This window comes from Carassius carassius, chromosome 30 (genome assembly GCF_963082965.1).
Source record: "Carassius carassius chromosome 30, fCarCar2.1, whole genome shotgun sequence".
In the NCBI taxonomy this organism is placed as follows: domain Eukaryota; kingdom Metazoa; phylum Chordata; class Actinopteri; order Cypriniformes; family Cyprinidae; genus Carassius; species Carassius carassius.
In genome coordinates, this window is record NC_081784.1 from 21615888 (window position 1) to 21643350 (window position 27463).

The 27463-nt window shown below is 38.9% G+C and overlaps 3 protein-coding genes across 16 annotated transcripts in view; 1 reads left to right on the top strand and 2 right to left on the bottom strand.

Annotated features, from left to right (window-relative positions):
- The window catches only part of LOC132110899 (tRNA (adenine(58)-N(1))-methyltransferase catalytic subunit TRMT61A-like), a 25687-nt gene extending 16570 nt beyond the window's left edge, over positions 1-9117 (bottom strand). Inside the window, exons 1-3 of one of the 4 annotated variants that reach the window (XM_059517980.1) lie at positions 8917-9117; positions 8445-8518; positions 7599-7983 (exon numbers count right to left, since the gene is read on the bottom strand). In XM_059517980.1, the coding sequence (XP_059373963.1) occupies positions 7599-7929 (331 nt within the window). In that variant the 5' untranslated portion in view covers positions 7930-7983; positions 8445-8518; positions 8917-9117. Of the gene's footprint in view, positions 1-7598; positions 7989-8444; positions 8519-8916 lie in introns of all 4 variants that reach the window. The other 3 variants (XM_059517979.1, XM_059517983.1, XM_059517982.1) reach the window with 3 other exon arrangements.
- LOC132110898 (creatine kinase B-type-like) lies at positions 8365-15997 on the top strand. Of its 2 annotated transcripts, none has more exons than XM_059517977.1 (8): positions 8365-8508; positions 12566-12753; positions 12897-13051; positions 13274-13406; positions 13941-14112; positions 14384-14507; positions 15330-15519; positions 15636-15997. In XM_059517977.1, exons 1-8 carry the CDS (start codon positions 8498-8500, stop codon positions 15812-15814), a joined length of 1152 nt encoding a protein of 383 aa, XP_059373960.1. In that variant the 5' UTR covers positions 8365-8497; the 3' UTR covers positions 15815-15997. The 2 variants fall into 2 exon arrangements, with proteins under 2 accessions (XP_059373960.1, XP_059373961.1); XM_059517978.1 differs by lacking the exons at positions 8365-8508; positions 12566-12753 and adding exons at positions 10582-10665; positions 11961-12167.
- Positions 15998-16100: 103 nt separating this feature from the next.
- LOC132110897 (MAP/microtubule affinity-regulating kinase 3-like) overlaps positions 16101-27463 on the bottom strand; it is a 30239-nt gene continuing 18876 nt past the window's right edge. For 2 of the 10 annotated variants that reach the window (XM_059517969.1, XM_059517966.1), the window contains exons 11-17: positions 25761-25873; positions 25524-25674; positions 25149-25351; positions 24812-24915; positions 22846-23085; positions 19260-19304; positions 16101-17261 (exon numbers count right to left, since the gene is read on the bottom strand). In XM_059517969.1, the coding sequence (XP_059373952.1) occupies positions 16904-17261; positions 19260-19304; positions 22846-23085; positions 24812-24915; positions 25149-25351; positions 25524-25674; positions 25761-25873 (1214 nt within the window). In that variant the 3' untranslated portion in view covers positions 16101-16903. Of the gene's footprint in view, positions 17262-19259; positions 19305-20520; positions 20631-22624; positions 22652-22845; positions 23086-24811; positions 24916-25148; positions 25352-25523; positions 25675-25760; positions 25874-27463 lie in introns of all 10 variants that reach the window. The other 8 variants (XM_059517976.1, XM_059517967.1, XM_059517972.1 and 5 more) reach the window with 6 other exon arrangements.

The following is a 27463-nucleotide window of genomic DNA, read 5'->3' on the forward strand; positions in this document are numbered from 1 at the left end:
TCTAATATTTCCACAAGAGAACAGCAGAAATACTACATGAATGTTTAGTATTCTGTCCACTACCATGAATATACCAATAACAGAAAACTTCTAATTAAGGGGAATATTGACCTTAATCAGAAAAACACATGCTTATATAAGTGGTAATTTAAAGTTAAATACAGCAGTCACGTGTGCATGAACATGAATGTTAACATGTTCTGGTGTTAATGCCCCGTCTTCCTCTTCAAGAACCCATTAGCAGTTCTCATAGCAACAATAGGGTCAACGTTTGGTCAACAGCATTGCATTCAGATAGAACAGAACGACTGACGTAAGACAAGAGGCTCAGTAGGGGAGAAAGAACACACAGAACGTTTCCAAAGAAATCTCCAACATTATCCTTGAATGATAATCAAGCATCAATACTGCACATAGACCAACCAAATCTGTGGCACAGTCAGCCTCGACTGAACACTGCTCAGATACCCACCACAGGACACTGCGTTTGACGTCACTTCCTGTTTGTTGTTGGCGGCTGTACTGCGTTTGAGCTCCGTCACTATATTCTTTTCATTGACTATTTTTAACTCAAAAAACAATTGTATACATCATCGTTTCCGTTTATATAACGTGTGAATATATCCTCTATTGTATTCTACAACAAAAACAATCAGAGCGCCTCGCTATCACTAGTTTTATTTTGATCTCCCGGGTCCGCTATTAGCTTTTAGCCCGTTAGCATCAGCGGCATGGTTGCAGCTAACTGCGCTAACATTGCTAATACTCTATTCACACACATTACCACTGCTGTACTCACTGTTACTTGCTTTAATGGCGGATGAATGTCTCCACTCTGTGCAGCTCGAGCTCGAGGCCGTGGGAAAGCAGATTCGCGACCTGGAGGTGAGGCAGGCCCAGCTGAGAGAGCGGAGAACCGCGCTGGAATCATCCCGGGCTGACGCTCACAAGTCCGGGGTAAGTATACAGCGATCTGCTAACAGTCCCACCACGTCTACTCCGTGTGTTTCTCTGCACAGGCCCGGTGCACCCAGGACGCGATCTTCCCAGATGTCCTTCACTGCGACGCCGGGACACCACGGACCCTGGGTGCATCCACAGCGGAGGACGCGAGCCGGGTCCCGGGCGACGACTTCTCCCCCTCCTGCCTTCGACATCTCCATCCGGAACCGCTTCGCTCCCCTCCGCGAGACAGGACGCGACGCTGTGATCATCGGAGACTCCATCGTCCGACACGTAAGTGCTACGTTAGCCGAAGGTAAAGTGCACACTCATTGTTTGCCTGGTGCTCGTGTTCTCGATGTTTCTGCGCAGATACCCGCGATCCTGAAGGTCGACGAGAGCCCCAGAGCGGTCGTGCTTCACGCCGGGGTTAACGACACCACGCTGCGGCAGACGGAGACGCTGAAGAGGGACTTCAGCAGCCTGATCGAGACGGTTCGCAGCACGACGCCCGCGGCGACGATCGTCGTGTCAGGACCACTGCCCACGTATCGACGAGGACACGAAAGGTTCAGTAGACTTTTTGCTTTAAATGAATGGTTGTTGTCATGGTGTAAAGAACAGAAACTGCTATTTGTTAATAACTGGAATCTTTTCTGGGAGCGTCCTAGGCTGTTTCGCGCTGATGGATTACACCCCAGCAGAATCGGAGCGGAGCTGCTCTCTGACAACATCTCCAGGACACTTCGCTCCATGTGACTAGTAAGACAATTCTCTAATAACTATTATGATGAGTTTTGTTCCACCCGCTTAAATGATAAAAGTACTTGTGCTGTAAAAACTATTAAGACTGTGTCTGTTCCCCGAATAGTGAGGTCAAAATATAATGTAGGATCTAGAAAAAATCTTATCGTAATTAAACCAGAAAAATGTAAAGTAAATGAACAAAAACAATTTTTAAAGTTTGGGCTCATAAATATTAGATCACTCACACCCAAAGCAGTTATTGTAAATGAAATGATCACAGAAAATAGTTTTGATGTACTCTGCTTGACTGAAACCTGGCTAAAACCAAATGATTATTTTGGTCTAAATGAGTCTACTCCACCAAACTACTGTTATAAGCATGAGCCCCGTCAGACTGGTCGTGGAGGAGGTGTTGCAACAATATATAGTGATATTCTCAATGTTACCCAGAAAACAGGATACAGGTTTAACTCTTTTGAAATACTTCTGCTAAATGTTACACTGTCAGACATGCAAAAGAAATCTAATGTATCTCTTGCTCTGGCTACTGTGTATAGACCACCAGGGCCGTATACAGAATTCCTAAAAGAATTTGCAGATTTCCTCTCAGACCTTCTAGTTACAGTTGATAAGGCGCTAATCATGGGAGATTTTAATATTCACGTTGATAATGCAAATGATACATTAGGACTTGCGTTTACTGACCTAATAAACTCCTTTGGAAATGTCAAAATGTCACCGGGCCCACTCATCGTTTTAATCATACACTAGATCTAATTATATCGCATGGAATCGATCTTACTGCTATAGATATTGTACCCCAATGTGATGATATTACAGATCATTTACTTGTATCGTGCATGCTGAGTATAACTGATATTAACTATATGTCTCAGCGTTACCGTCTGGGCAGAACTATTGTTCCAGCCACCAAAGACAGATTCGCAAATAACCTGCCTGATCTATCTCAACTGCTATTTGTACCCAAAAATACACATGAATTAGACGAAATTACTGACAACATGGGCACTATTTTCTCTAATACATTAGAAGCTGTTGCCCCCATCAAATTGAAAAAGGTTAGAGAAAAACGTACTGTGCCATGGTATAACAGTAATACTCACTCTCTCAAGAAAGTAACTCGTAGTCTTGAACGCAAATGGAGAAAAACTAACTTGGAAGTTTTTAAAATTGCATGGAAAAACAGTATGTCCAGCTATAGACAGGCTCTAAAAACTGCTAGGGCAGAGCATATCCACAAACTCATTGAAAATAACCAAAACAATCCAAGGTTTTTATTTAGCACAGTGGCTAAATTAACAAATTACCAGACGCCACCTGATTCAAATATTCCACCAACGTTAAATAGTAATGACTTTATGAATTTCTTCACTGATAAAATAGATAACATTAAAAATACAATAGCGAATGTAGATTCTACAGCGTCTAACACTTCAGTTTCATCCATCGCACCCAAAGATAAACTGCAGTGCTTTACAAATATAGGACAGGAAGAGCTAAATAAACTTATCACTGTATCTAAACCAACAACATGTTTATTAGATCCTGTACCCACTAAATTACTAAAAGAGCTGTTACCTGTAGCCGAAGAACCGCTTCTCAATATCATTAACTCGTCGTTATCTTTAGGTCACGTCCCAAAACCATTCAAGCTGGCGGTTATCAAGCCTCTTATTAAGAAACCAAAACTAGATCCTAGTGTACTGGCAAATTATAGGCCTATTTCAAATCTTCCATTTATGTCTAAAACTTTAGAAAAAGTTGTGTCTGCTCAATTGAGCACCTTCCTGCATAAAAATGATCTGTATGAAGAATTTCAGTCAGGTTTTAGGCCCCACCATAGCACAGAAACTGCACTTGTTAAAATTACAAATGACCTGCTTCTTGCGTCAGATCAAGGCTGCATCTCATTTCTAGTCTTACTTGATCTTAGTGCTGCGTTCGACACCATAGATCATGACATACTCATAGATCGATTACAAAACTATACAGGTATTCAAGGGCAGGCTCTAAGATGGTTTAGATCCTACCTGTCCGATCGCTACCATTTTGTTTACTTAAATGGGGTGTCATCTCATTTATCATCAGTAAAATATGGAGTGCCACAAGGATCCGTCCTAGGTCCCCTTCTATTTTCAATATACATGTTGCCCCTTGGTAATATTATTAGAAAATACGGAATAAGCTTCCACTGTTATGCTGATGATACTCAGCTATATATTTCAACGAGACCAGATGAAACTTCCCAATTATCTAAGCTAACAGAGTGCGTTAAAAATGTAAAAGATTGGATGACAAATAATTTTCTCCAATTAAATTCGGATAAGACAGAGATATTAATTATTGGACCAAAAAACACCACACAGAATCTTGTAGATTACAATCTGCAACTAGACGGATGTACTGTTACTTCCTCTACAGTCAGAAATTTGGGTGTTATATTAGACAGCAATTTGTCTTTTGAAAATCATATTTCCAATGTTACAAAAACTGCATTCTTCCATCTTAGAAACATTGCCAAGCTACGAAACATGTTATCTGTTTCTGATGCAGAAAAGCTAGTTCATGCATTCATGACCTCTAGACTGGACTATTGTAATGCACTTCTAGGTGGTTGTCCTGCTTCGTCAATAAACAAGCTACAGGTAGTCCAAAATGCAGCAGCTAGAGTCCTTACCAGGTCAAGAAAATATGATCATATTACCCCAATTTTACAGTCTCTGCACTGGCTACCTATTAAGTTCCGTATCTGTTACAAATTATCATTACTTACCTATAAGGCCCTAAATGGTTTAGCTCCTGCGTACCTAACTAGCCTTCTACCACGCTACAACCCATCACGCACCCTAAGGTCACAAAACGCTGGACTTTTGGTAGTTCCTAGGATAGCAAAGTCCACTAAAGGAGGTAGAGCTTTTTCACATTTGGCTCCCAAACTCTGGAATAGCCTTCCTGATAATGTTCGGGGTTCAGACACACTCTCTCTGTTTAAATCTAGATTAAAAACGCATCTCTTTCGCCAAGCATTCGAATAATGTATCTCTTAAATTGTGAGTGTAGTTGCATCTGCATTTTTATTCTTTAGCTTGGGTTAAACTAATTTTACTTTGTTGGATCAGCAGCTATGCTAATGATGTCTCTATCTTGTTTCTATGTTTTGCCACGGGATTTACACAAGCTCCAGTCTGGATCCAGAACACCTGAGAAGAGATGATGCTGACCCTCAGAGGACCCCAGATGATCCTAACCTTGAATCAACAAACAGAACTAACAATTATTGCTACATGTGTGACTGCATCATATAATTACTATTAATTAATAATATTGATAGTTCATCATCTAGCTGACTACGTCTTGTATTATTATTATTATTTTTATTTTTCTAAAATCCTGTCAAACGTGCACAAACTACTAGCTACTACTAAATATTGTAGAAACATAATTTTCTGTAAAGTTGCTTTGTAACGATTTGTATTGTAAAAAGCGCTATACAAATAAACTTGAATTGAATTGAATTGAACAGCCTAACTCAACCTAAGTCAATCTTTACAATGGACATTGTTTCAAAGCAGTTTACATAAGCGTGATATCTATATAATTGCCTTTCATGAGCGTACCGTATGTAAAATGTCTTTTGCTATGCCAAAGACAGTTTTTAATGTGTTAGATGTTCTATAAACAGAAACTTATTTTAGAGCTTCAATGCTCAGGCTTGTCAGTTTAAAGCTTCTAACAGCACTAATGCGGAGTTAATGCTTCTGGTCAAATGAGGTGAAAACAAGACCACATATGCTAAAAAAGCTTCTCTCTCAGTGAGAGATAGTTGCTTTATTCAATGTTAAGTGCAAAACCTGCCAACATGAAAGATGTTTCTGACTCATGAAAAAAAAGAAGTGTTTTTTACGATGCAGCAAGACAGTTTTTTATGTGTTAGATGTTCTATAAACAGAAACTTATGTTAGAGCTTCAGTGCTCAGGCGTGTCAGTTTAGAGCTTCTGAGAAAACTAATGCAGTGTTAGTGCTTCTGGTCAAATGAAGTGACAAAAAAAGCCCACATATGCTAAGTTGCTTTATACAATGTTAAGTGCAAAACTTGCCAACATGAAAGATTTTTCCGACTTATGAATTACAGTATCTATGCAGATAAAGTTGGATTCACTTCTATACTGAGCTTTCTACAAAGAACAGAATACAAAGAAGTGCGAAATGCAGTTTACATTTTGCAATGATATAAACCAGGGTTTCCCAAACAGGGGTTCATGAGGTGATGAAAAGGCAATAATTAATTAATTTGAATGTAACATTAAAACAAACAAGGAGGTGCACAATTAATCAAATTAAAACCAAACATAATCTCAAATCGAGAGTCAAAAAAAAAAAAAAAGGCTGGTGTAAGCATACAAGCTGTTATGCTGGGTGAAGAGTGGCAATGTGTGTTTTTTTTTGTTTTTTTACACACTTGCGGCTTTTTCAGAGCAGCTGGGTTCACAGTAAATGCTGCTTCTCACAAACTCTATCTCTGTGAATTTAATATGCATTTGGGAATATGCATAATATGCTAGGTTCACTATTTTATTCACATAATTGTCAACATTTTTGTGGGCAGTTGTTTACAGTATAAGTTTCTTGTAAAGTCTGAAAACCCTTAAAAGTATCTATTTCAATTAGCAGTAAAGTATTTGTTCTTTGCCTCTGGATGTCTCAGAAGTAGCAATATGAGACATGAAATTTGTTTATGAATAAAATGTCATATAACAGCTCAAATCGCAATTCAAATATATAAAGAAAAAAAATAGGTGGTTGTGTGTACCATTCTATATATAATTTATTTATTTTCTGCTCACATGCATGTCATGTAACCAATTACCAACATCAGAGAATCATGGAAATGCAAATGTGTTAAATAATTGTCCATTACAGAAGTACAAGGCTAAAATTCGAAGAATTTCCCAAACACAGAGACAGACAACAGGGTAAAACAAGGGAAAACAGTAGTTTTACAAGATGTAATTTGATGGAATATTTGGGCTTCAATTTATCCGACAAGCATTACAAACTTTCTTCTAGACAAGCAAGCTAAACTGATTTTAAACTAAACTGAAGTTGAAAGTAGCATATTTCTACATGTTGAAACACGCTGTAATGGGGTTTATAGCATGAAGCCAGTTTAGTTCACTAGCCAGATAAGTATTAGATTAGTTTGCACCAACTGATTTTTTTATTTTATTTTTTTTTAATTGGTGATTTGCTGTTTGCTACTGATGACACGCTTTCTTGTGCATGCACTTCATGAACTCAAGTATTTACACACGACACCATTTTAACTAAAACCAGAAATTTTTTATGCATTTTGGTCATTCATTTACACGACAGTGGCAATTTGGAAACACAAATAGCGAGAATTGAAGTGCAAGTTTTTTAAAAAAACATTAAAGTTACTGCCTAGTATTGTATACTAAGAAAATAAAAATGTGTGAAAACAGTGAGGTCGTACCCATGAAAATTAGGTGTTCGGTCTATAAGAATTTATCAAAGGAGGTTAATTATCAAAACATACATTTAAATATTTCCCTTTTTATGTGTGTAGACACTAGTGTTTCTTTACAAAGATACATCGCCAACTATTGGCTAGGCATGCATAATACAGCATTTTTTTTGTCATTTTCGCCTATGTAAACGGGAATTGTTTTTGATTATCCTTTAATCTGTATGCGAAAACCTTTCAATTTTTTGTACAATCGTTGTCGTGCAAACGGACCCACTGTTTTAAAGCCTAAGTTGACATAGATGATTAGTGTGCTTGAGTGGATTTGTTTGATTTCTGTAACCCTTGAAGAATTGAAGATCTCCTAAAAAAAAAAAAAAATGAAGAAAGACTCATTCTTACCTGACTCACAGACGACAGAGCCTGGTTTGAGCTCCAGCATCAGTGTGATGTTGGCGATGTCTGTGGTGTAGAGGATCTGTGTTCGGTGGGGAAGGTTGACAGTCCACAGCTCTGGTGTGGGGTGAAGCACATAAACCCAACCACCCTTACTGCAGGTCACTTTGGACCCAAACCGCTGTCCGATCAGGTCGCCGGAGTGCCGGATGACCCCATAGCGGGTCTGCGTCTGAGCTCCTGACTGAACCATAACAGGCATCATGGACTCATGACCCAGGAAGATAATGACCACATCCCCTTCTTGGATTATCTCGGAGTACTCCACAAAACTCATGAGGTACAGCAGGGTTCAGCTTCAGTGAAGAGTGTGGCCTCAGATGATTCAACACTGTTCTGCCATAAATGAAAACAAATGAATGAACACATTATCTTCATAAGCTGGTAGACAAAACATTCACGGTCATATCTACATGCACTCATTTTACTTTATAGACTTAAGTGAGTATTCATAATAACTTTTTTTTTTATTATATCGTTGTGTTTCTATAAATCTTAGACTTGAAATGTTATCTCTGGTCAAACTCTGTTAAGAGTAAATTGACTCTGAACACAACCGCAGGACAAAAAATTTACGTAAAATAGAGTCATAATTTTTTTTATTGACGTATAACACGGTAATCTTTTATTTATAGGTTAATACTTACACATACCTACAGACTGATAAAAAAAAATAAAAATAAAAATATTTATTCCCATGTTATACGTCAACTACTCAAAAGTCCAGTGAGTGTGTATTTTGATTTAAATGTTTGTAACCGTTAGTGTCCGTTAGACTCAACATTACATTACCAGTGCCTGTGTGTGTAACTGCAGTCCTGAGGCGGCTCATAACAGCAAAACAAATGGGTCAGATGTAAGTTAACCTGTAAACAATGCATTTAATCATCTTTGTGAACATATTTATTATTTTATGTGTAAGACTCAGCAAGGTCGCTGTCCTTAATGACGAGACGAACAGGAGAAACGGAGTGGCTAAAAGCGCTACAAACGTAGACTGTATAAAAAGGCTAAAAAGCGACTTCGATTATATGAGAGCACAGATATAAATCTTTTTACAAACAGCATGTTTCATGAGGGCTAAATATGAAACTACACTGAATATGAAATAACACGTTTTAAGGTGCCATCCATTACATCGCGAGCAAACTTATTTATTTTCAATAAGTAAACAGTACACGTGCGTTGATGGAATGGACGCGTCACACGTTTGAACGTAAGTTACATCGATATGTTTAACATGAAGAAAGACCCGGAAACTCACCGTTCCTTTGGCAAGGCTGTAGTTTTATATTTGGGAAGGAGCAGAAACAGCACAGCACGTGTGCGCGGCTAGTTAGTTTGATAAACAGCATGTATCCGTGAATTAGGTGCAGACGCGGTCTACGGAACACAAGTCATGTGTCTGGACTCAACCCGCATTTGAACCGTGATGTGAACGCGGTGCTCTCCATTTACAAATCTACCACTAGTCGCATAACGTCACGACTCAGCCTGTCTCGGGAGAATGATGTAAGATTATTTTAAAGACACATTATCTGTTGCAGAAAACAAATATTTGCGTGCTGGTTTAACTTTAGATTCACTAAGATAGTGTTTTCCAGTCCCACAACCCAAATAAAGCTTAAGTACCCTTTCAAATCAATAATGTGCTCCTGTTATGTCACCTCATACTGTATATCATTTTGCATTATTTATATATATATATATGGGCACGAAGGTCCCATTCCACCACATCACAAAGATGCTCTATTGGGTTGAGATCTGGTCACTGTGGGGGCCATTTTAGTATAGTGAACTCATTGTCATGTTCAAGAAACCAATTTGAAATGATTTGAGCTTTGTGACATATGGTGCATTATCCTTCTGGAAGTAGCCATCAGAGGATGGGTACATGGTGGTCATAAAGGGTTGGACATGGTCAGAAACAATGCTCAGGTAGGCCGTGGCATTTAAACGATGCCCAATTGGCACTAAGAAGCCTAAAGTGTGCCAAGAAAACATCCCCCACACCATTACACCACCACCAGCAGCCTGCACAGTGGTAACAAGGCATGATGGATCCATGTTCTTATTCTTTTTACACCAAATTCTGACTCTACCATCTGAATGTCTCAACAGAAATCGAGACTCATCAAACCAGGCAACATTTTTCCAGTCTTCAACTGTCCAATTTTGGTGAGCTCGTTCAAATTGTAGCCTCTTTTTCCTATTTGTAGTGGAGATGAGTGGTACCCGGTGGGGGTCTTCTGCTGTTGTAGCCCATCCTCCTCAAGGTTGTGCGTGTTGTGGCTTCACAAATGCTTTGCTGCATACCTCGGTTGTAACGAGTGGTTATTTCAGTCAAAGTTGCTCTTCTATCAGCTTGAATCAGTCGGCCCGTTCTCCTCTGACCCCTAGCATCAACAAGGCATTTTTGCCCACAGGATTGCCGCATACTGGATGTTTTTCCCTTTTTAACACCATTCTTTGTAAACCCTAGAAATGGATGTGCGCAGGGGCGTCGGACTGGGGGTAAAACCAGTACTGATTACCAGGGCCCCAAAGGAAGAGAGGGCCCTTGAAAAGTCTGGAATATATATTTTCCGGGCGGGGGGGGGACGGGGGGGGGGGGGGGGGGGATGGGATAATTTCTATTGAAAGTCCCAATATAAGTCGTCATTTATTTTTAATTAATTTTTTTTTTTTTACAGGTCAAAAACTTTTCCAAGTCAATTGCACGAGAATTACTTGACTATGAATATAAACTTGATTCAATTAAACTTATATTTCATCTCTATTCTATCTCATCATTATATATTTACACGTTTTATATGTGCTACATATTTGTTGTGAGGAATCAAAATGATTCCAATATCAAGATCTTCCAATGGGATGAATGGACTGCAAATAGCAGCCGATGGGAGGTGCTTTCCTGTACTATAAAACATCATGATCTAGTGCTGGAGAGCCGACAGACGCCACACAGAGATCTCTGTCTCAGCTCAGTCTAACTCTAGCAGCCCATAACCCACGGTAAGTCTTCATCGGGAAGTTTTCATCTCTCGTTAAACTCGGAGCTTAAGCGAGATCGCCATTTAAAATGCATTAAGTAAAAGAAGATCCTTTATAAACGACGCTGAATGATTCTGGAAAAGTTTTTTGATCGGTAAGTATTGGCTTTCAGCGCATCTCCGTGTGAAGGACATTAGACGCATGGAGAGGGTTCGATCGGTTCTGTGTTAATGATGAACATGTCAAAAATGATCTCTTATAAGTTGAGGTATTAAACTGTATCAAGCTTTTTCTGAAGATTTCTAGAGCTTTGTGAAAGAAAGCGTCCCATATTCAAGTCGTGGTGTATAATCTTAGTGGACGCCCAGTTTTAAGTCATCGATAGCATCGATCGTACGTAACCGATATAGCTTCGATAGCATACGAAAGTTTGAGCATTTCAGTGTACAGCACAATGATGTGTGTTGAAACAGGTCTGCACCATCTGGCGAGCTTTCCCTGCTTCACCCTTCAAGAAGGAATAGGAAATGTAACTTAACTTTTTTGTTTTTTCTTCGATGGAGATTGCTCTTAACGATGTTCATTTAACGTTGGTAGTTGTAAGTATTAAACATTTGGGGGGAATTTATTTGATTTTTATATTACATTTACTGCCATCATCCGTTTGCTACCAACTGATGACATCGTTTCAGATTTTAACCGATATAGCAAAAAAAAAAAAAAATAATAATATTGTAATACAAATATTTCAAGTACGTATTGAGACAAAAACTTTCCGCAACATGTAAAGTCAGAGTTCTTGGTTCATTTTCCAGTTAGAAATAACGAAAGTAATAACTTTCGGTTCATGCATAAGTCGGATTGATTCTATAAACTCCGACTAATGCCTCTTTGATTCATGACAAAGAATCGACTCATAGAGTCATTCATTTGTTCATTGTCTGTGTTTGATTCTATAAAAGAATCAGTTAATAGGATTCATTCGTCACACTCTAGATTCAGTCCTTCAATGATGGCGTCTATGTACTGTAAATATATTCCCAACCCTGTGACTACTTACTGGAACCATAGCACAAATTCGTCATATATATCGTTTGACCTTTTTAGTTGTATAGAAATTTAGGAAAATAAATATATATATATATATATATATATATATATATATATATATATATATATATATATATATATATATATATATATCGTTTTTTTTTCAGATTGATTCAAATGTCAAGAGTTAGTGTGGAACCTCTTGCGATTCTTTCACATTCAGTGTAACCACCATTATTTTTCAATCCCAATCCCACCACACTCCGGGAACAGCAACCATGCCTTTCGGGAACAGTCACAACCAGCTGAAGACGAAGTACTCCTCTGAGCAGGAATATCCCGACCTCAGCAAGCACAACAACTATATGGCCAAGGTTCTCACACCGGCGCTATATGAGAAGCTGCGCTCCAAACAGACCCCCAGCGGGTTTACACTGGATGATGTAATCCAGACCGGGGTAGATAACCCAGGTAAAGACCCTAAAATAACTCCAAGTCCTCCAAAAGACCCCTTCTTGTGTCATTTTAGAACACATAGGTGCATTGCGAACAAAAAGTAGTATGATTTTCATTGGGCGTTGAACGGTGACCTTGCTGACTCAATGTTTTAGTGCAGAGATCACTGAATAAAAAAAGTTTAAGACCAACCTGTCTGTGCAAAATGCAGTGGCATGGAAAATCCAATTCTAGCGTAGCCACATGAAAAACTTGGCCTGAAAAATATCATGAACTTGAGCTATCTTTTCTTTTGGAACAATTTAACAGCGTAAATGGTGCTTACCCATTCAAACCACATCAGAACAGGTGACTTCATCCTTCGACAGCAGTGCGTGGTATTTTACACCCCATGTGTTGTTGTTTTTATTTAGCAATGCTAAACTAGCCAGGTTGACCATCAAGCAGCGGCCAGCTGAGGAAGAGTATCCAGACCTCACACAGCACAATAATTATATGGCCAAGTACCTCACTCTGGACATGTACAAGCGCCTCTGTCAGCGCTGCACACCCAACGGCTACACCATAGATAACGTCATTCAGACTGGAGTAGATAATCCTGGTAAAAGAACACTCATAGTCTGTCAGGGCCAGGGTTAGAGAGTCCTAAGGGAAGTCACATGATATTAAACATGTTTTTATATTTTTTGGCATCTGATGTGAATTGCTACTAATTTGTGTACATGGACTTGTTTTCCACCTCAGGCCACCCCTTCATTAAGACTGTGGGTTGTGTGGCTGGGGATGAGGAGACCTATGAGGTGTTCAAGGAGCTGCTGGACCCTGTTATTCAGGACAGACATGGAGGATACAAACCCACAGACAAACACAAGACCGACCTCAACCCCAGTAACCTCAAGGTATGAAGTTGAAGGGATAGATCACCCAAAAATTATTCTATCATTTGCTCACCCTCATGTCATTCCAAAAGTGTTAGACTTTTTCTTCTGCAGAACATCACCAAAGATATTTTGAAGAATGGTTTTTGTCCACATTTAAAGTTAGCGGGGTCCAAAACAACTCACTAAAGTTTGGTACAGTGGTATTGCTTGTTTAAAGACTAAAACTTTCGGTTTCTGTAGGGCGGTGATGATCTGGATGCCAATTACGTGCTGAGCTCTCGTGTTAGAACAGGCAGGAGTATCCGTGGATTCTGCCTGCCGCCCCACTGCAGTCGTGGAGAGAGAAGAGCTGTTGAGAACCTCTCTGTGGATGGTATGTCTCCGCAGCGCCGCAGTAAACATTGGTTTATTTGAAACAGAATGAAACATCTGCTGCAGTACTATACTGATTTAATACTGCTGCTAAAATATCACTGCTATACACCCACAAAAAGTGTTTAAAAACCACAAATATGTGTGAGACTAATGATTAAGTTTAGATAAAGGGTGTGATTAATAATATCTAATCTAATGAAAAATATTGATTTAATCTGCAACTACATTGTGAACTTTTAAAAAGATTAATTTGGCCATTTATATTTAAATGCATTATTATGCCCTTTTTTCCTTCACAAACCAAGGGCGCGGTATAGGTTGGCAAATTAAGTAGGGATGCGGTATTTATGTTCCTGAATCGTAGGCTCCCTCTTGTGGTGATGAGCATTGTCAGCTATGACTGGACCAACATAAATATTCCTTTCTTAGACCTTTGTAATCTTGTTTTCTATATTTCTTAAGAAATTTATCTGAAATCAAACAAACCAAAAATGATCTAGGATTTACTCCGATCGGTTTGCTCTGTCTGTAGCTCTAGGTGCTCTGACTGGGGATCTCAAAGGAAAATACTACGCCCTGAAAAACATGACAGAGGCTGAGCAGCAGCAGCTCATCGATGACCATTTCCTGTTTGACAAGCCTGTGTCTCCGCTGCTGCTGGCCTCAGGGATGGCTCGTGATTGGCCTGACGCCAGGGGCATCTGGTCAGTGTTCAGGATTAATGCACTGCTTGTGCTGTTTTAAAAGTGTTGTTTTTTTTTTTTTAATAGAGCAGTAACCTACTTCCTGTCAGTTTGTTTAATATTCTTTAAAGACAGGTAGCACCAGCAGAAAATTCTTAACTGTTTGGTTTTTAGTATTGGCTTGACATTAATAGAATTTTGGGTGAAACTTATTCTAGCTTCACAGCTTATTTAAAGGTGTCCATGCATGTTATATATAATATTCCCTCACTCATTTTCTCCTCCTCTCCAGGCACAATGATAACAAGACATTCCTTGTGTGGGTGAATGAGGAGGACCACCTGCGCGTCATCTCCATGCAGAAAGGTGGCAACATGAAGGAGGTCTTCACCCGTTTCTGCACAGGTCTCTCTAAGGTATTCCATCACTATGATACTAAAAGCCCATCCAAGAATGATAACCATATGCACTATATTGTTCTGATGCAGTGATGCAGCTTTAATATCTCAAACTTTTTAATATCTCAAGTGGATTCTGATTGGCTGTCAAAGTTTTTATCATTCATGAGTGAAAAGTGAAAGTAGCTAGTTGAACAAAGTCTGAGTTTCTAAGTTGGTTTGGAGCTGACAAAACTTAACAAATCTGGTTTAGATCAGTTTCAGCAGGTTCACAATACCCGCTATAAACCTTTTAAAAGCTGTATTTGCATGAATTTATCATAAAATTTAAAGATGAACATTGTCAATGTAACGCAGTAAGGATATAAAATATTATTTGTATGAAGTAAAAGTATCCAAAAATTTAATCAGTCAAGTGCTTTCACATGGAACAAAACCTTATTGTATCAGATATGAATAGTGGCCGATGCTGCAAATAAAATAAAAACATGCAAATAGACTGTTTTCTTAATTTGCTGGTGCCTTTCCTGTTTGCCTGCATTTTCATAAGTTGCAGCGCGTTGAGCACTCTTGGCCACTGTAGATATGTCACTTTGCTCAAATCTAATTGATCCAAATGTGAGCAAATCCATCTTCCTGAACCTAAAAGTCTGGATATTGCAAATATTAAGCTGCTGAAACTGGCTTAGTGAAATAGGCCACATATCATTCCTGTGACCTCATCATTGTTATTCTGTCATAAATGTGCTTGATCTTATTTCTGGTGTATGCAAAATACTTTAGATAGCTAAGGGTTTGAACAGAGCTGCAAGAAACACTTAACTGCTTGTTTTCTTTCAGATTGAGGAGTTGTTCAAAAACAAGGGACACGTGTTCATGTGGAACGAGCATCTTGGCTACGTCCTCACCTGCCCATCCAACCTGGGCACAGGCCTGCGCGCAGGAGTGCACGTCAAACTCCCTAATCTCAGCAAATACCGCCAGTTTGAGGAGATCCTCAAGAGACTGAGACTGCAGAAACGTGGAACAGGTTGGAACCGAGACTATTTAAGCCACAGTAGATATAAACCACACAATACTGATTGTCATGAACAGAAATCTAGTGTAAACCGATGTCAATAAGTAAGTGGTGTCTTTATTCATTAGGTGGTGTAGATACTGCGGCTGTGGGTGGTGTTTTTGACATCTCCAACGCTGACCGCCTGGGCTTCTCTGAGGTGGAGCTGATGCAGATGGTGGTGGATGGAGTCAAACTCCTGATAGAGATGGAGAAACGGCTAGAGAAAGGCCAGGCCATTGAGGACCTCATGCCTGCCCAAAAGTAGACTCGCTTCAAAACCTCACTTCCCTCTCCTGTTCCCCTCACCTTTGTTTACTGAATGTTTTTGACTTGTTCTTAGACATTATTTATTTAAGGGTCCTTTTGTCTCTGTTTTTGTTACACTTACAGATGTCACAGGGCAACATATGGATGAGAATGTCTGAGAATAAAATTTGGTCCATGTTGACCTGCTTTTTGTCTTTCTTCCCTGTTCTATCATCTTTATATAAAGCTCTCCAAGTTGAGTCAGAAAAAAAAAAACAGGTGAGATGAAAGAGGCAATACAAATGTTGAGATCATTTTGTAGCTGTATTCGATCTCTGCAATGAACACTGACAAGTTACAGATAGTTTAATGGAATCTGTGGTGAGTCTTATGAGTGAAAGATAACAAGATAACCTCTTGGTGTCAGAGAACTCCAACAAATCAGTATGAAAATGTGAACTTGCCACAAAGTACATTATTTACACAAAAAATACATTTGAGTGGGCAAAAGTGAAATAAATTATAAAACATTGAAATGTTGCTCTAAATAACATTCAAACAGTGAAACTGAGCTCAAATCAGGTTTACTGCAGCCGCTTTCACAGACGAGCACCCTTGGTACATAAGAGGTGCAGAGCAAATTTTCAAAAAGCATCCGAGCGAAACCCTTTACGCAAGAGCTGCCCAAAACACACAATACTTAAAACCACCACAGAATAGTGCCTGTTAAAAGCGAAAACAAGGTGTAGTGTCTAGTTTCCATTTCCTGAACGATCAGCCTCAACTCATCCGTCTGAAATGATGGCGATGGCAATGAGTTCCTCTGAACATTCTCAGAGCATCATACAATCGTAACACTGAAAGGGTCTCTGTACAGCATTTACCGACTTGAACCATAATACGATAACTGTGACCCATGTTAAGAAATTATTGCTTTAAGCAATGTTAAAATACATACATTTTTCAAATCCATGTAAGTGGTTAATTGAAAAAAAAAAGAAAAAACCTTCAGACACTGCTACTTTATGATTGTACAGCTTAATTTGTTTGTTTATATTGAAATGAACCATTTCATAAATTCCTCTATGTAGTTAGATTAAAGATATATTCATAGTTTGAGTTCACCAGCAACTTTGGAAGCAATGTTCTTAAAAGCGATGGAGTTGCCAGATATCCTCTTAAAACGGACACCATTAAGTGAGAGCCGGGGCAGTTTGCAAACCTCCATCTCCCACTGGACGAGGCTGTCGCTGCGGCTGTCCCCGTGGGCACAGAGAAGCAGAAAGCATTCGCGCTGCTGGTAACTGCAGCTGTTGGCGTCCAGGACTTTGCGGATCTCATTTATGATGTCGGCTGGCTCCATGGTGCTGGTGGTGTTCATACTCCAGGTGAAACGGAGAGAGCGGGGTTTCCCGTCTTTTCCATCTTTCCCTTCATCTTTCTGCTGATCCCCAGATACATGGCGACTGGGAGATGGAGCGGGATGGGAATGGAAGAGAGAAAGGCAAGGTTAAGGCAACAGATGCAGAAGAAGTTTTCTAATATTGAGGTTATTTATTCACTAAGACTAGATCATAAAGGTAGTGAAGAATCATTGCAGCAGCTGCATGCATGGGTTATCATCACACATGGGAATTAATGCCAATCAATGCATAGCAGACTAGGGGCATGCACACAAGCAACTCACTTCTAATGCCATAAAATATGAAATAGGGCTTGGTGAAAGAGTAAGTAAAAAAAAAAGGCCTGTTATTATTTTCAATATACACTAAAAATTTATTATTTATAAATATTTTTCCAATTAAGTCAGCATCTATTTAATTACAAATGCAAATTCTGAAATATTACAATTTAAAAGTATTTAATATTATTAAAGATGATTATCATTATGATTATGATTGTCATCTGCTAAATGAATAAATGTTAATGTAATGTAAAGACTAATTTATTTTAAGATGTAATTTATTCTTGTAATGCAAAGCTGAGTTTTCAGTAGCATTATTCAAAAGTTGATTTTTTGATGATGAAAAGAAAGTTCAAAAGAACAGTATTTATTTGCAATAGAAATCTTTGGTAACACTTTAAATGTCTTTGCCACTTAATCAATTTAATGCATCCTTGCTAAAAAGAAAAGAAAAAAAAAACAGCTTTAAACAGCTTTCCCCACTATGAAAACTACAGTCACAATGAATTATTTAATACACTGATTCTGGGACAATCTGACGGACCATAACTATTTCAGCATCACTTGCCCCTTGAGTGTAGTTTGGGCTCCTCTTCAATGCATCCTATAAATGCAGTCATGTTTTGCACACATCCAGTCTGCTTTTCTACTTTAGTAGCATGCAATTATATAGGATCCTTGCATTCTTTCTTATCATGTAGACAACAAGTTGAGTAAAAATATTAGTATGCATTATAGTGCATACAGTACAGACCAAAAGTTTGGACACACCTTCTCATTCAAAGAGTTTTCTTTATTTTCATGACTATGAAAATTGTAGATTCACACTGAAGGCATCAAAACTATGAATTAACACATGTGGAATTATATATGGAATTATATACATAACAAAAAAGTGTGAAACAACTGAAAATATGTCATATTGTAGGTTCTTCAAAGTAGCCACCTTTTGCTTTGATTACTGCTTTGCATACTCTTGGCTTTCTCTTGATGAGCTTCAAGAGGTAGTCACCTGAAATGGTCTTCCAACCATTTGGAAGGAGTTTCCCAAGAGATGCTTAGCACTTGTTGGCCCTTTTGCCTTCTGTCTGCGGTCCAGCTCACCCCTAAACCATCTCGATTGGGTTCAGGTCCGGTGACTGTGGAGGCCAGGTCATCACTCTCCTTCTTGGTCAAAAAGCCCTTGATGCCTTCAGTGTGACTCTACAATTTTCATAGTCATGAAAATAAAGAAAACTCTTTGAATGAGAAGGTGTGTCCAAACTTTTGGTCTGTACTGTATATGTAGCAAAATGCTCCTCTTTCAAGTTATTTTTTTTCTAGCTGACTGATGAACTTATGGTTATTTTAAAAGTAAATGTATTTTTATGTGCCATTGTTTACAATTTTTACACGTTTTCCAGTTTGAAACACTAAAAATTTTTTTTACTACAATCTGCAAAACTAGTCTTATGATGCTCTCTGGTCAGATAAAGAACATAAAAATAATTTTGCTACTCCTAGTGTTATATAATTTCAAATAAACAGCTAAATCAGCATGAACATACTGAAAATCATTTTTAACATCACCCAGCCCTAATGTAAATGGAAGGGGAAAAAGCACATCACTCAAACACTGAACATGAATATAGCAGACTAACGGCCCTTGAGCTGTACACACTACACTAACACACACTCTTATCTCTCATACAGTGTGCAAGACGGAAAAAATGTCCACAACACACGAAAAATCATCAACCAGGAGAGGAAGTAAGGGTTTCCACAGTCACGGACACCTCACCTTGAGCCCTCAAATCTCCCGCTTCTCTCAAACTCGGTTGAGACTCTTTTATAGTTTATTTGTTGGAAGGTTAGAGATCACGATGGAGCGAAAAGGGAATGGACAGAGAGAGAAAAGGAGGAAAAAGGAAATCATTTTTAGTCATTTTAGAGCAAATCACTCACTACACACACGAGATCGAGAAAGAGAGACTGAATGAGAAAGCACAAAAAGACAGGTAAGCAAAAAGGAAACCCAGACAAAGACTTGGTGTCATCAGTATGCTGGATCAGACAAACACAAAAACAACTAATACGAGACTCTTACGATCAACTTGGACGCCTGAATGTGTATGGTAGTTTGTCACCATCCACTCATTTGAACGGTCATGCTGCTTCCTTTAAAGAACAATATACATCTAGAAGTTCAATGAAAGAGTGCATCATGGGAAAAAGCCTATTCTGAGCACTGGATGCTGACATCAGACACATATACAGATATAGAGGATGTGTCTATACATAGAGTATATACTGTGCTCTTCACATGCGAGAGGGTGCATGTCATAGTGTGATAATGGAGAAGCCTTCTGCTCTCCATTAAACACAATGTGAAGTTGGAGCTGTTGTTTGTGGGTTTAAACGAGCCCTTACTCTAGACACTCTTCAGCTGCGAGTTCCTAGAACTGCCTATAGCCAGAGCTGCTGAATCTGGAAGAAAAGAGCAGTTCAAAGCCGGCAAAAAGAAAGAAATTAAACTGGTGGACGCAGATAAAACGAATAGCCATTACAGAGCCACATGTTTGGAGACAGGGTTCCCACGCTTTCTGACCAATGCATTTACAGGAATCATTCAAATTCACTAATGATGACTGATTCAGACAGTTGGACGGTTTACTGGCAAGAAGAGATTCAGATGTGTTCACATCAATTCAATATGGCATAAAATATGTTTTTGCATAAAATGTAATCTATATATATATATATATATATATATCAATCATTAATGTTAGTTCATCAGAATATCTAAACAGCTTAATGGGTCAAATAAATAATATAACAGATACAACATCTGATTTTAACAAAGTTTTAAAACACTTTCAAATGAACTTTAACTATGACTAATAAATAGAACTAATGCAAAGTGGAACCTTATTACCTTACATTTATAATAATATTTTCCATGGCCGTGGGAACCCCGTGGTGTGGTGGAAAGAGGAGAGGCTGGAGGAGAGGGGGATGATAAAGAAAGAGGAAGACTGTAAACGAGTGGAGCGCAGACTTACTAAGAGTCTTTGCCGCAGGGTTGGAGGGGACTGTGAGGGTGGGGGGCACAGAGGGGGCAGCCGGCCCTGATTTGACGGCAGACTGCCGTTTGCTCGGGTCAAGAGTGACCCTGAGGAAGGAAGGCAGACAGAGAAAGAGATAAAGAGAGGGAGGGAGGAAGAGAAGGAAACACAGGGAAAGAGAGGGACAGATTGAGAAAGTTTCAACATTAACAGAGCATTTCGTACTGTCAGAGGTTTATTGAGCTGTTCACAAATCTGATGACGTGAAGGTGAGTCTTGAAGCTTGTTCAACACATCGTCTGCTGTAGCTTCAAACCCTCCTACGAGCCACAACAGACTCCTCCCACCAAAAACCCTTCTTTAGGACGTGCCCATATCCTCTGATAGACTCAGGATAGCTACGACATGGGCCTCCAGAGTGCATCAACTATATTTATATTTTATATTACAGTACACTTCAAAGATTTAGGATTGCATTCAATTGATAAAAATGACAGTAAAGACTTTTACAATGTTACAAAAGATCTCCATTTCAAATAAACACTGTTCTTTTGAACCTTCTATTTAAGAATTTGAAATATTATATATAGCAGCACTATCGTTTTTAGCATTGATAAAAATTATAATAATAATAATAATGTATTTGTGTCACCGAAGACTGAAGTAATGAGGCTGAAAATTCAAAAGGATCAAAGGAATAAATAACATTTTAAAATGTATTAATGTGAAAAGTAAACAGTTATTTTAAATTGTAATAATATTTCACAATATGACATTTTTTACTGTATTTTTGATCAAATAAATGCAGACTTGGTGAACAATTAAGAATTCTTTCAAAAACATAAAAAAAATCTTAATTATTCCAAACTTTTAACATTGCTGTGTACCGTATTTTTTGGACTATAAGTCGCACCCGAGTATAAGTCGCATCAGTCCAAAAATACGTCATGACGAGGGAAAAAACATATATAAGTCGCACTGGACTATAAGTCGCATTAATTTAGAACCAAGAAGCAAGAGAAAACATTACCATCTACAGCCACGAGAGAGCGCTCTATGTCTTCAGTGTAGACTACAGGAGCACTGAGCAGCATAGAGCGCCCTCTCGCGGCTGGAGACGGTAATGTTTTCTCTTGGTTCATGTCAAATTAATTTTGATAAGTCGCACCTGACTATAAGTCGCAGCCTCGCAGGACCAGCCAAACTATGAAAAGAAGTGCGACTTATAGTTCAGAAAATACGGTATATAAATCTGGTAAAAACGACACTACCCATAAACCTGAAGAGAGATCCACCAATCAGAGATGAGCCAAATCACTTTTGCCAGAGAAGAACTAAATCGGAGCTCAATAGTAGCCACTCGCTAATGATGCATTAAGTGACTTATTGAAGTCTCCCTATAGTCTCAAACTAAGTAAACATAGGTTAATATCTTGCTACAACCTTCAAAAACATTGTATTTTATACTCAGCATGTAAAAATGGCAGATTTGAGTTCTGCATTCATTTTAGATTTGATTTATTATTTCATAAACTAAGTACATACAGTCTTGTACCTTTTGTCACTGACTCCTAGAACCAGAAGACCTTAATATTTCTTTAACCACCAGATGGCAGTGTGGGTCCATTATATCTAAACCATTACTAACAGGAGAAATCTTCAACATTGTAGAATTTTCTATTTTTAAATAATTTCATAACATCATTTTATAATTTCAAATGATATAAAACTATTGCAGATCAAAGCTAAACTGACCTCTCTACACACTGTTCAGTTGTGAAAATACCCAAGCCCTTGTGGAATCAGTTGAATGATTCAAACAAAGTGGTTTTTGCAATGCCAGATTAAGTCATACACATTGTTTTGCACAATCAGCTTGTGTCATGCAAAAATGTTGATTAGTAGCAATCAGTTAAAAAACGGTAGATTGATTCGATCTGATCACATTAGGATGCATTTTAAAGCATGCTGTAATCAATCACCGAGAGAGCATTAAACTCCAAATCACTGCAATCAAATCACTATGTGTTAGTGCATCAGCCCCTGGGCTCCTCTCATTACATTAAAGACAGATTTACACCCCATGAACTCAATGTCCTACCTTTTGGAAAACCTGAATGACATATTTCTAAAACACAAGAATGAAAAAAAGGATAGACATTACAAAGATGGACAAAATAAACTATTTCTAACGAACCCTTAAGAAAAATTACAAATAAATGAAGGAGGAGGTCAGGAAACAGGAAGGAAGAGTCAGGTCTGAATCGTATGGAAGTGGCACTGTATATAACACTGTGTTTATGCGTGTGAATGTGCGTTCACCTGCGCGTGAGTTTGGAGGTCAGCTTGGTGAGCAGGTTGTTGGCATTACCGCGACTGCGCGGCTGTGTGGGCGAGGCGGGTGGGCCGTTGTAGGTGGCCATGCGACGATCTTTCAGCTGTCCGTGGAAGGTGCTGCGGCTCGCAGAGCCTCGTGGGAAACGTGTTTTATCAGGAGTGGCAGCGGTGCTGATGCTGTGAGTGGAGGCACCCGGGTCCCGAGAGCCAGGAGACAACGTCACACTACAGACAGAGACAACGTCAGGCTGGGTTTCACTAACAAACTCAACTGGTACAGAAAGGTGCTAGGAACACCTTCAACACACACAAATAAAATACACCCTGAATGTCATGCAAGTGGCTGTGAAGTGGCATAAACACAGTACCCTTAATATTAGGGTACAATGTTTCAAAAAAAAAACCTGCACACTATAAAGAAGAAAAAAAAGACATTAAGCAGCCTACATATCAAGCATAGGAAAAAAAAGCAGGAAACTATACGGTGCACTTACCCCCCCACCCCCACCACACGCACACAGTGACAATTTATATAGTATAATAATAAATTAATAAAAAATATTGTACTTGTTTTTTGTTTAAATGAATTTATAAATTAAATAATTAAAAAAGGGAAAAAAAATCTAATTTAAATGATTGAACAAAAAAAAAATCATAAAAGGAGTAATGTGGAAAAATATGCTTCAAAGACTGGGCAAAATAGGGATAAAATCCGAAAAAATCTGTCAATAACTTGCTGCTGACGTGCACGAAAACTAGCCATTTATTGGGCATTTCTTGTCCTCCCAGATGTTTTGTTTTTCCTTATTTCTATGGTGTCCTTTACATCTATTAAAAATAACATCTTTATTTGCCTCTATATTTTTGAAAGGTATCTTTTCTTGTGTTTTTGTTCAGCCAGTGTCAGTGCTTTATTATAGACTTCTATGATTGCTAATTCACAACAGAAGACGATTATTAGGTTGAACGTTCAGAATACGATTCCATAGGTTATATTTCAGCACGAATTTCGCAAATGGACAGTGACTCTTTAGTAGCACATAAAATGCGTTCATGTCAAGTAAAGTTTTCGGGAAAAGCGCGTGGAATTGCGGCGTTTATAACCTTGCACGTTGAGAGCGCTCTTCAGAGCTAAGATACATCGTTATCGGGAAACTCGACCCAGATCAGATTTAAGCATCCATTAAAGTGAATCGGTTCAAAGGAGTCTTTAGTTCACAAATCGGATGAGTCATTAGTGGAAAGATATGCTCATAAGCTCCGCGCATATAACGTTACTCCCAAATATATTTTTAGGTCGCACAGATTAAATTTCAGGAGCATATGCGACAAAAATGTTGGCAATTTCGAGCCTTGTAGAAGCTGCTAAACTTTCTAGCTAGAAGTAAGCAATAACCAACATGGCGTTAGCCTACTTTGCAAAGTTAGACCAGAATCGTTTAACATTAATGTTATGGAATCATGACAAAAGTGATCAATTGATTGGTTAAATTTTACTAGACCTGCATATAAAAATGAAAGACAACTTATTGGATTTGCTTACATGAATCACCCGTGTTCACGGTCTTCGTCAGTCAACTGAAGCTGTTCACGTGAGTAGATGGTTGGGTGTGTGGCATTCAGAATGGTGCGCGTACACTTTGAACTTCAATCGTGACAAATTATTGGACTACTTGCGGAGTGACATGACGACATGATTCAAAGGCACAAAAAACGTTGACAGCGGTGAGCGATCATTATGTTTACCAATACCCGATCCATCGCAACCGCTATTAAACACCGCGAAACCCCCCCCCCCCCCCCCCCCCGCACTTTTTTTTTTGCATGATTTACGAGAGCATCATTTTCAGGTCGGAAAAGCCGGATTTCCGGATTTTTCTGGAAAAATCACACCCCTGATCAAGGCAAATATTTAGCACATAAATCAAGACACAGGAAGGGCAAACTGTACCTGTTCTCTTTCCCATTAGGAATGACAGAAAGGCGGTCGGTGGTGTTTCTCTCAGTGCACACGTACGTGTTTCTCCTTGAGATGCCTCCCGATCCAGAGTTATCCTGTGTAACAAGAGGAAATCTCCATCATCATGGGAACTGGTGTTCAAAAGTTTGGGTCAGAGAGATTTTTTAATGTCTCTTGTGCTCACCAAGGCTGCATATGCACACACACACATATATATATATATATATATATATATATATATATATATATATATATATATATATATATATATAAACATGGTCAGTATTCACACTGTAGTATATGAGAGGAACAGCAATGGTGAACTCACATTAGGTGTGATGGAGTTTCCTCTCTTCCGGTCAAGTATTTCTGTTTTGTTGGGGTTGTTGGCGTTACCCAGGAGAGGGCTGGGGGGGCTGTGAGTGGGCGGCTTACGTGCTGTGACCCCGCCTTCCTGCTTGACGTCACCGTCGGCTGTGACAGGAGACGTCTTCTTAGAGTTACTCAACACTGAGTTAGCGACCACACTAACTGTGAAAGAGACAGTTGGGAGATTTTCTCAGCCAATATTCATATCTGATTAATTTCACTAGTTAATAGGCATATCATGTAATTATGTAGAGGAGAATTTTTAGTCAGTTGATAGTCTCTGCATATTTTGGATCCAAAAAGCTAATGTTTGACTATGTAAAGAGAAAGTCACCTTGTTCACTATGGCGTCTGGATTTTTTGGATTCGCTGGAGGAGACGCTTCTCTGGACCTTCAGGTGCGATGGTGACTGGCCGTTCATCTCACTGGTCGGTCTGGTCTTCGTCACGGAGAGATTACTATTGGAGCTGGAATCACTGACCTCCTACAAACACGCAAAATCAGCAAGTCACATTTGTAGCATAGACCATAATATCAGTTGTAAGTAACCACTTTTCATTCACAGCTCACCTCATTGGTCTTCCTTCCCAGCAGCAGGTATACGGCTGTGATCTCGTCATAGTTCATTTTGGACAAAGAATCCTGGATCTTCTCTCTGGAGAAGCCCATTCCTACGATCACATCTGACACACACAAAGAATTCAAATCAGTTTAAGAGTCTCCTTCTAGATTAGGTCTTTACACCGTACGTTTTTTTGTTACTATTGGCTCGTTTCCATTGAGAGGTATGGTTCGGTACAGTACAGTATGCCATTCCGTTGGGGTACCTAGCATAGCGAAAGCTACCAAAAGGGCGGAGCTAAACTCACTGCAGAACGTTGATTGGTTCACTTTTGCGTGATAGGAGGGGGTATACATTTTCTCCTTCACTCGTTCCGCTCTGTTGTGATTATTGGATTTATTTACATCAGAGTGCGCAAACACAAAAAATATACCCATGTATTTTATCATTTTATATTTTCACACAGACAATAGCCGTTTCTCAATAAGCGTTCTTGTGGACTTGTGAAACGTCATTGCCCAAACACCCATGTAATTTTCTAGATGTTACTGTTAATGTGTCATGAAATGTAGTGTTAAGAGCTTTTCAGGCAAGAATGTCATTGTGTAAAACTCAAATCTGTAATCCATTTATAAAGTTGGGTGATATGGTCATTTTTCAAATCATCATATCGTCAGCCTGTGAGATTGACAAATACACTATATTATCGTGCATGGGTGGAGCAAGAGAGAGGCTCTTTGTTCTTGTCATAGAATAACTATTTGGTGTTTTAAACTGTGCAGGTGCCCGAGAGAGAGCCAACTAATCACCAATAATCGAAAAAAAACATACTTTCAAACATACTGATAAACTAAATGTTAAATATATATTCAGATTACTTGTTAATGTGCAATGAAATAGCTTATATCTGCAGACGATGTACGTCTGTTTGTGGATGGAGACTCATTCACCGGCTACAGGCATGTGTGTGTGTGTGTGTGTGTGTGTAAGTGTGAAATGGGGTGCTGAAGTGAAACAGCTGGGCAGTTTGATACCCGAATTATAATAGGCCATCTAATTAAAATAAAAATAATAATTATTATTATAATTTAATACATCAATAGGAGAATGAGCCTAATATCGTCTTGACTATCACAGAGAAATCTGCTATCGTCGATACACGATACTATCTATCGGCACAACCCTAGCGCCTATTTGAAAAATGTGCGATCACCGGGCACTCAGTGCTCATGCTCAAGGTTAAAACATTGGTGTGATGTAAGCAACAGCTAAAATAAATAAAACCGATAATGGGTGGGTTAAATTTATAGTGTGTAAATGATCAAGCATTTATAATAATAATCAGTCATACTGGCGACACCGAGGGGCCCCCAAATAAAATTCTGCTTAGGGCCCCATAAATGCTTTGGGACTACTGAATCGTACTGTACTGAACAGTGGAAACGAGCCATATTACTATTATTATTGCTCATACTTAGGTTTAGTGCTTATGAGAGCACACAAGTAAACAAGTACCAGGATAATTAAACATGTAACATGTTAGCATAATCGTAGCACACATCACCCCCTCAGTTGCTATGCAGACACTATAAACCAGTAGGTCGATACCCAGAGATAAATCCAGTTTATTTGTAACAATGTTTCTGAGTCATCCGTACCTCCTACACATGCTAACAATACACAGATCCATCCTGTAGCCACCCATTCCCTG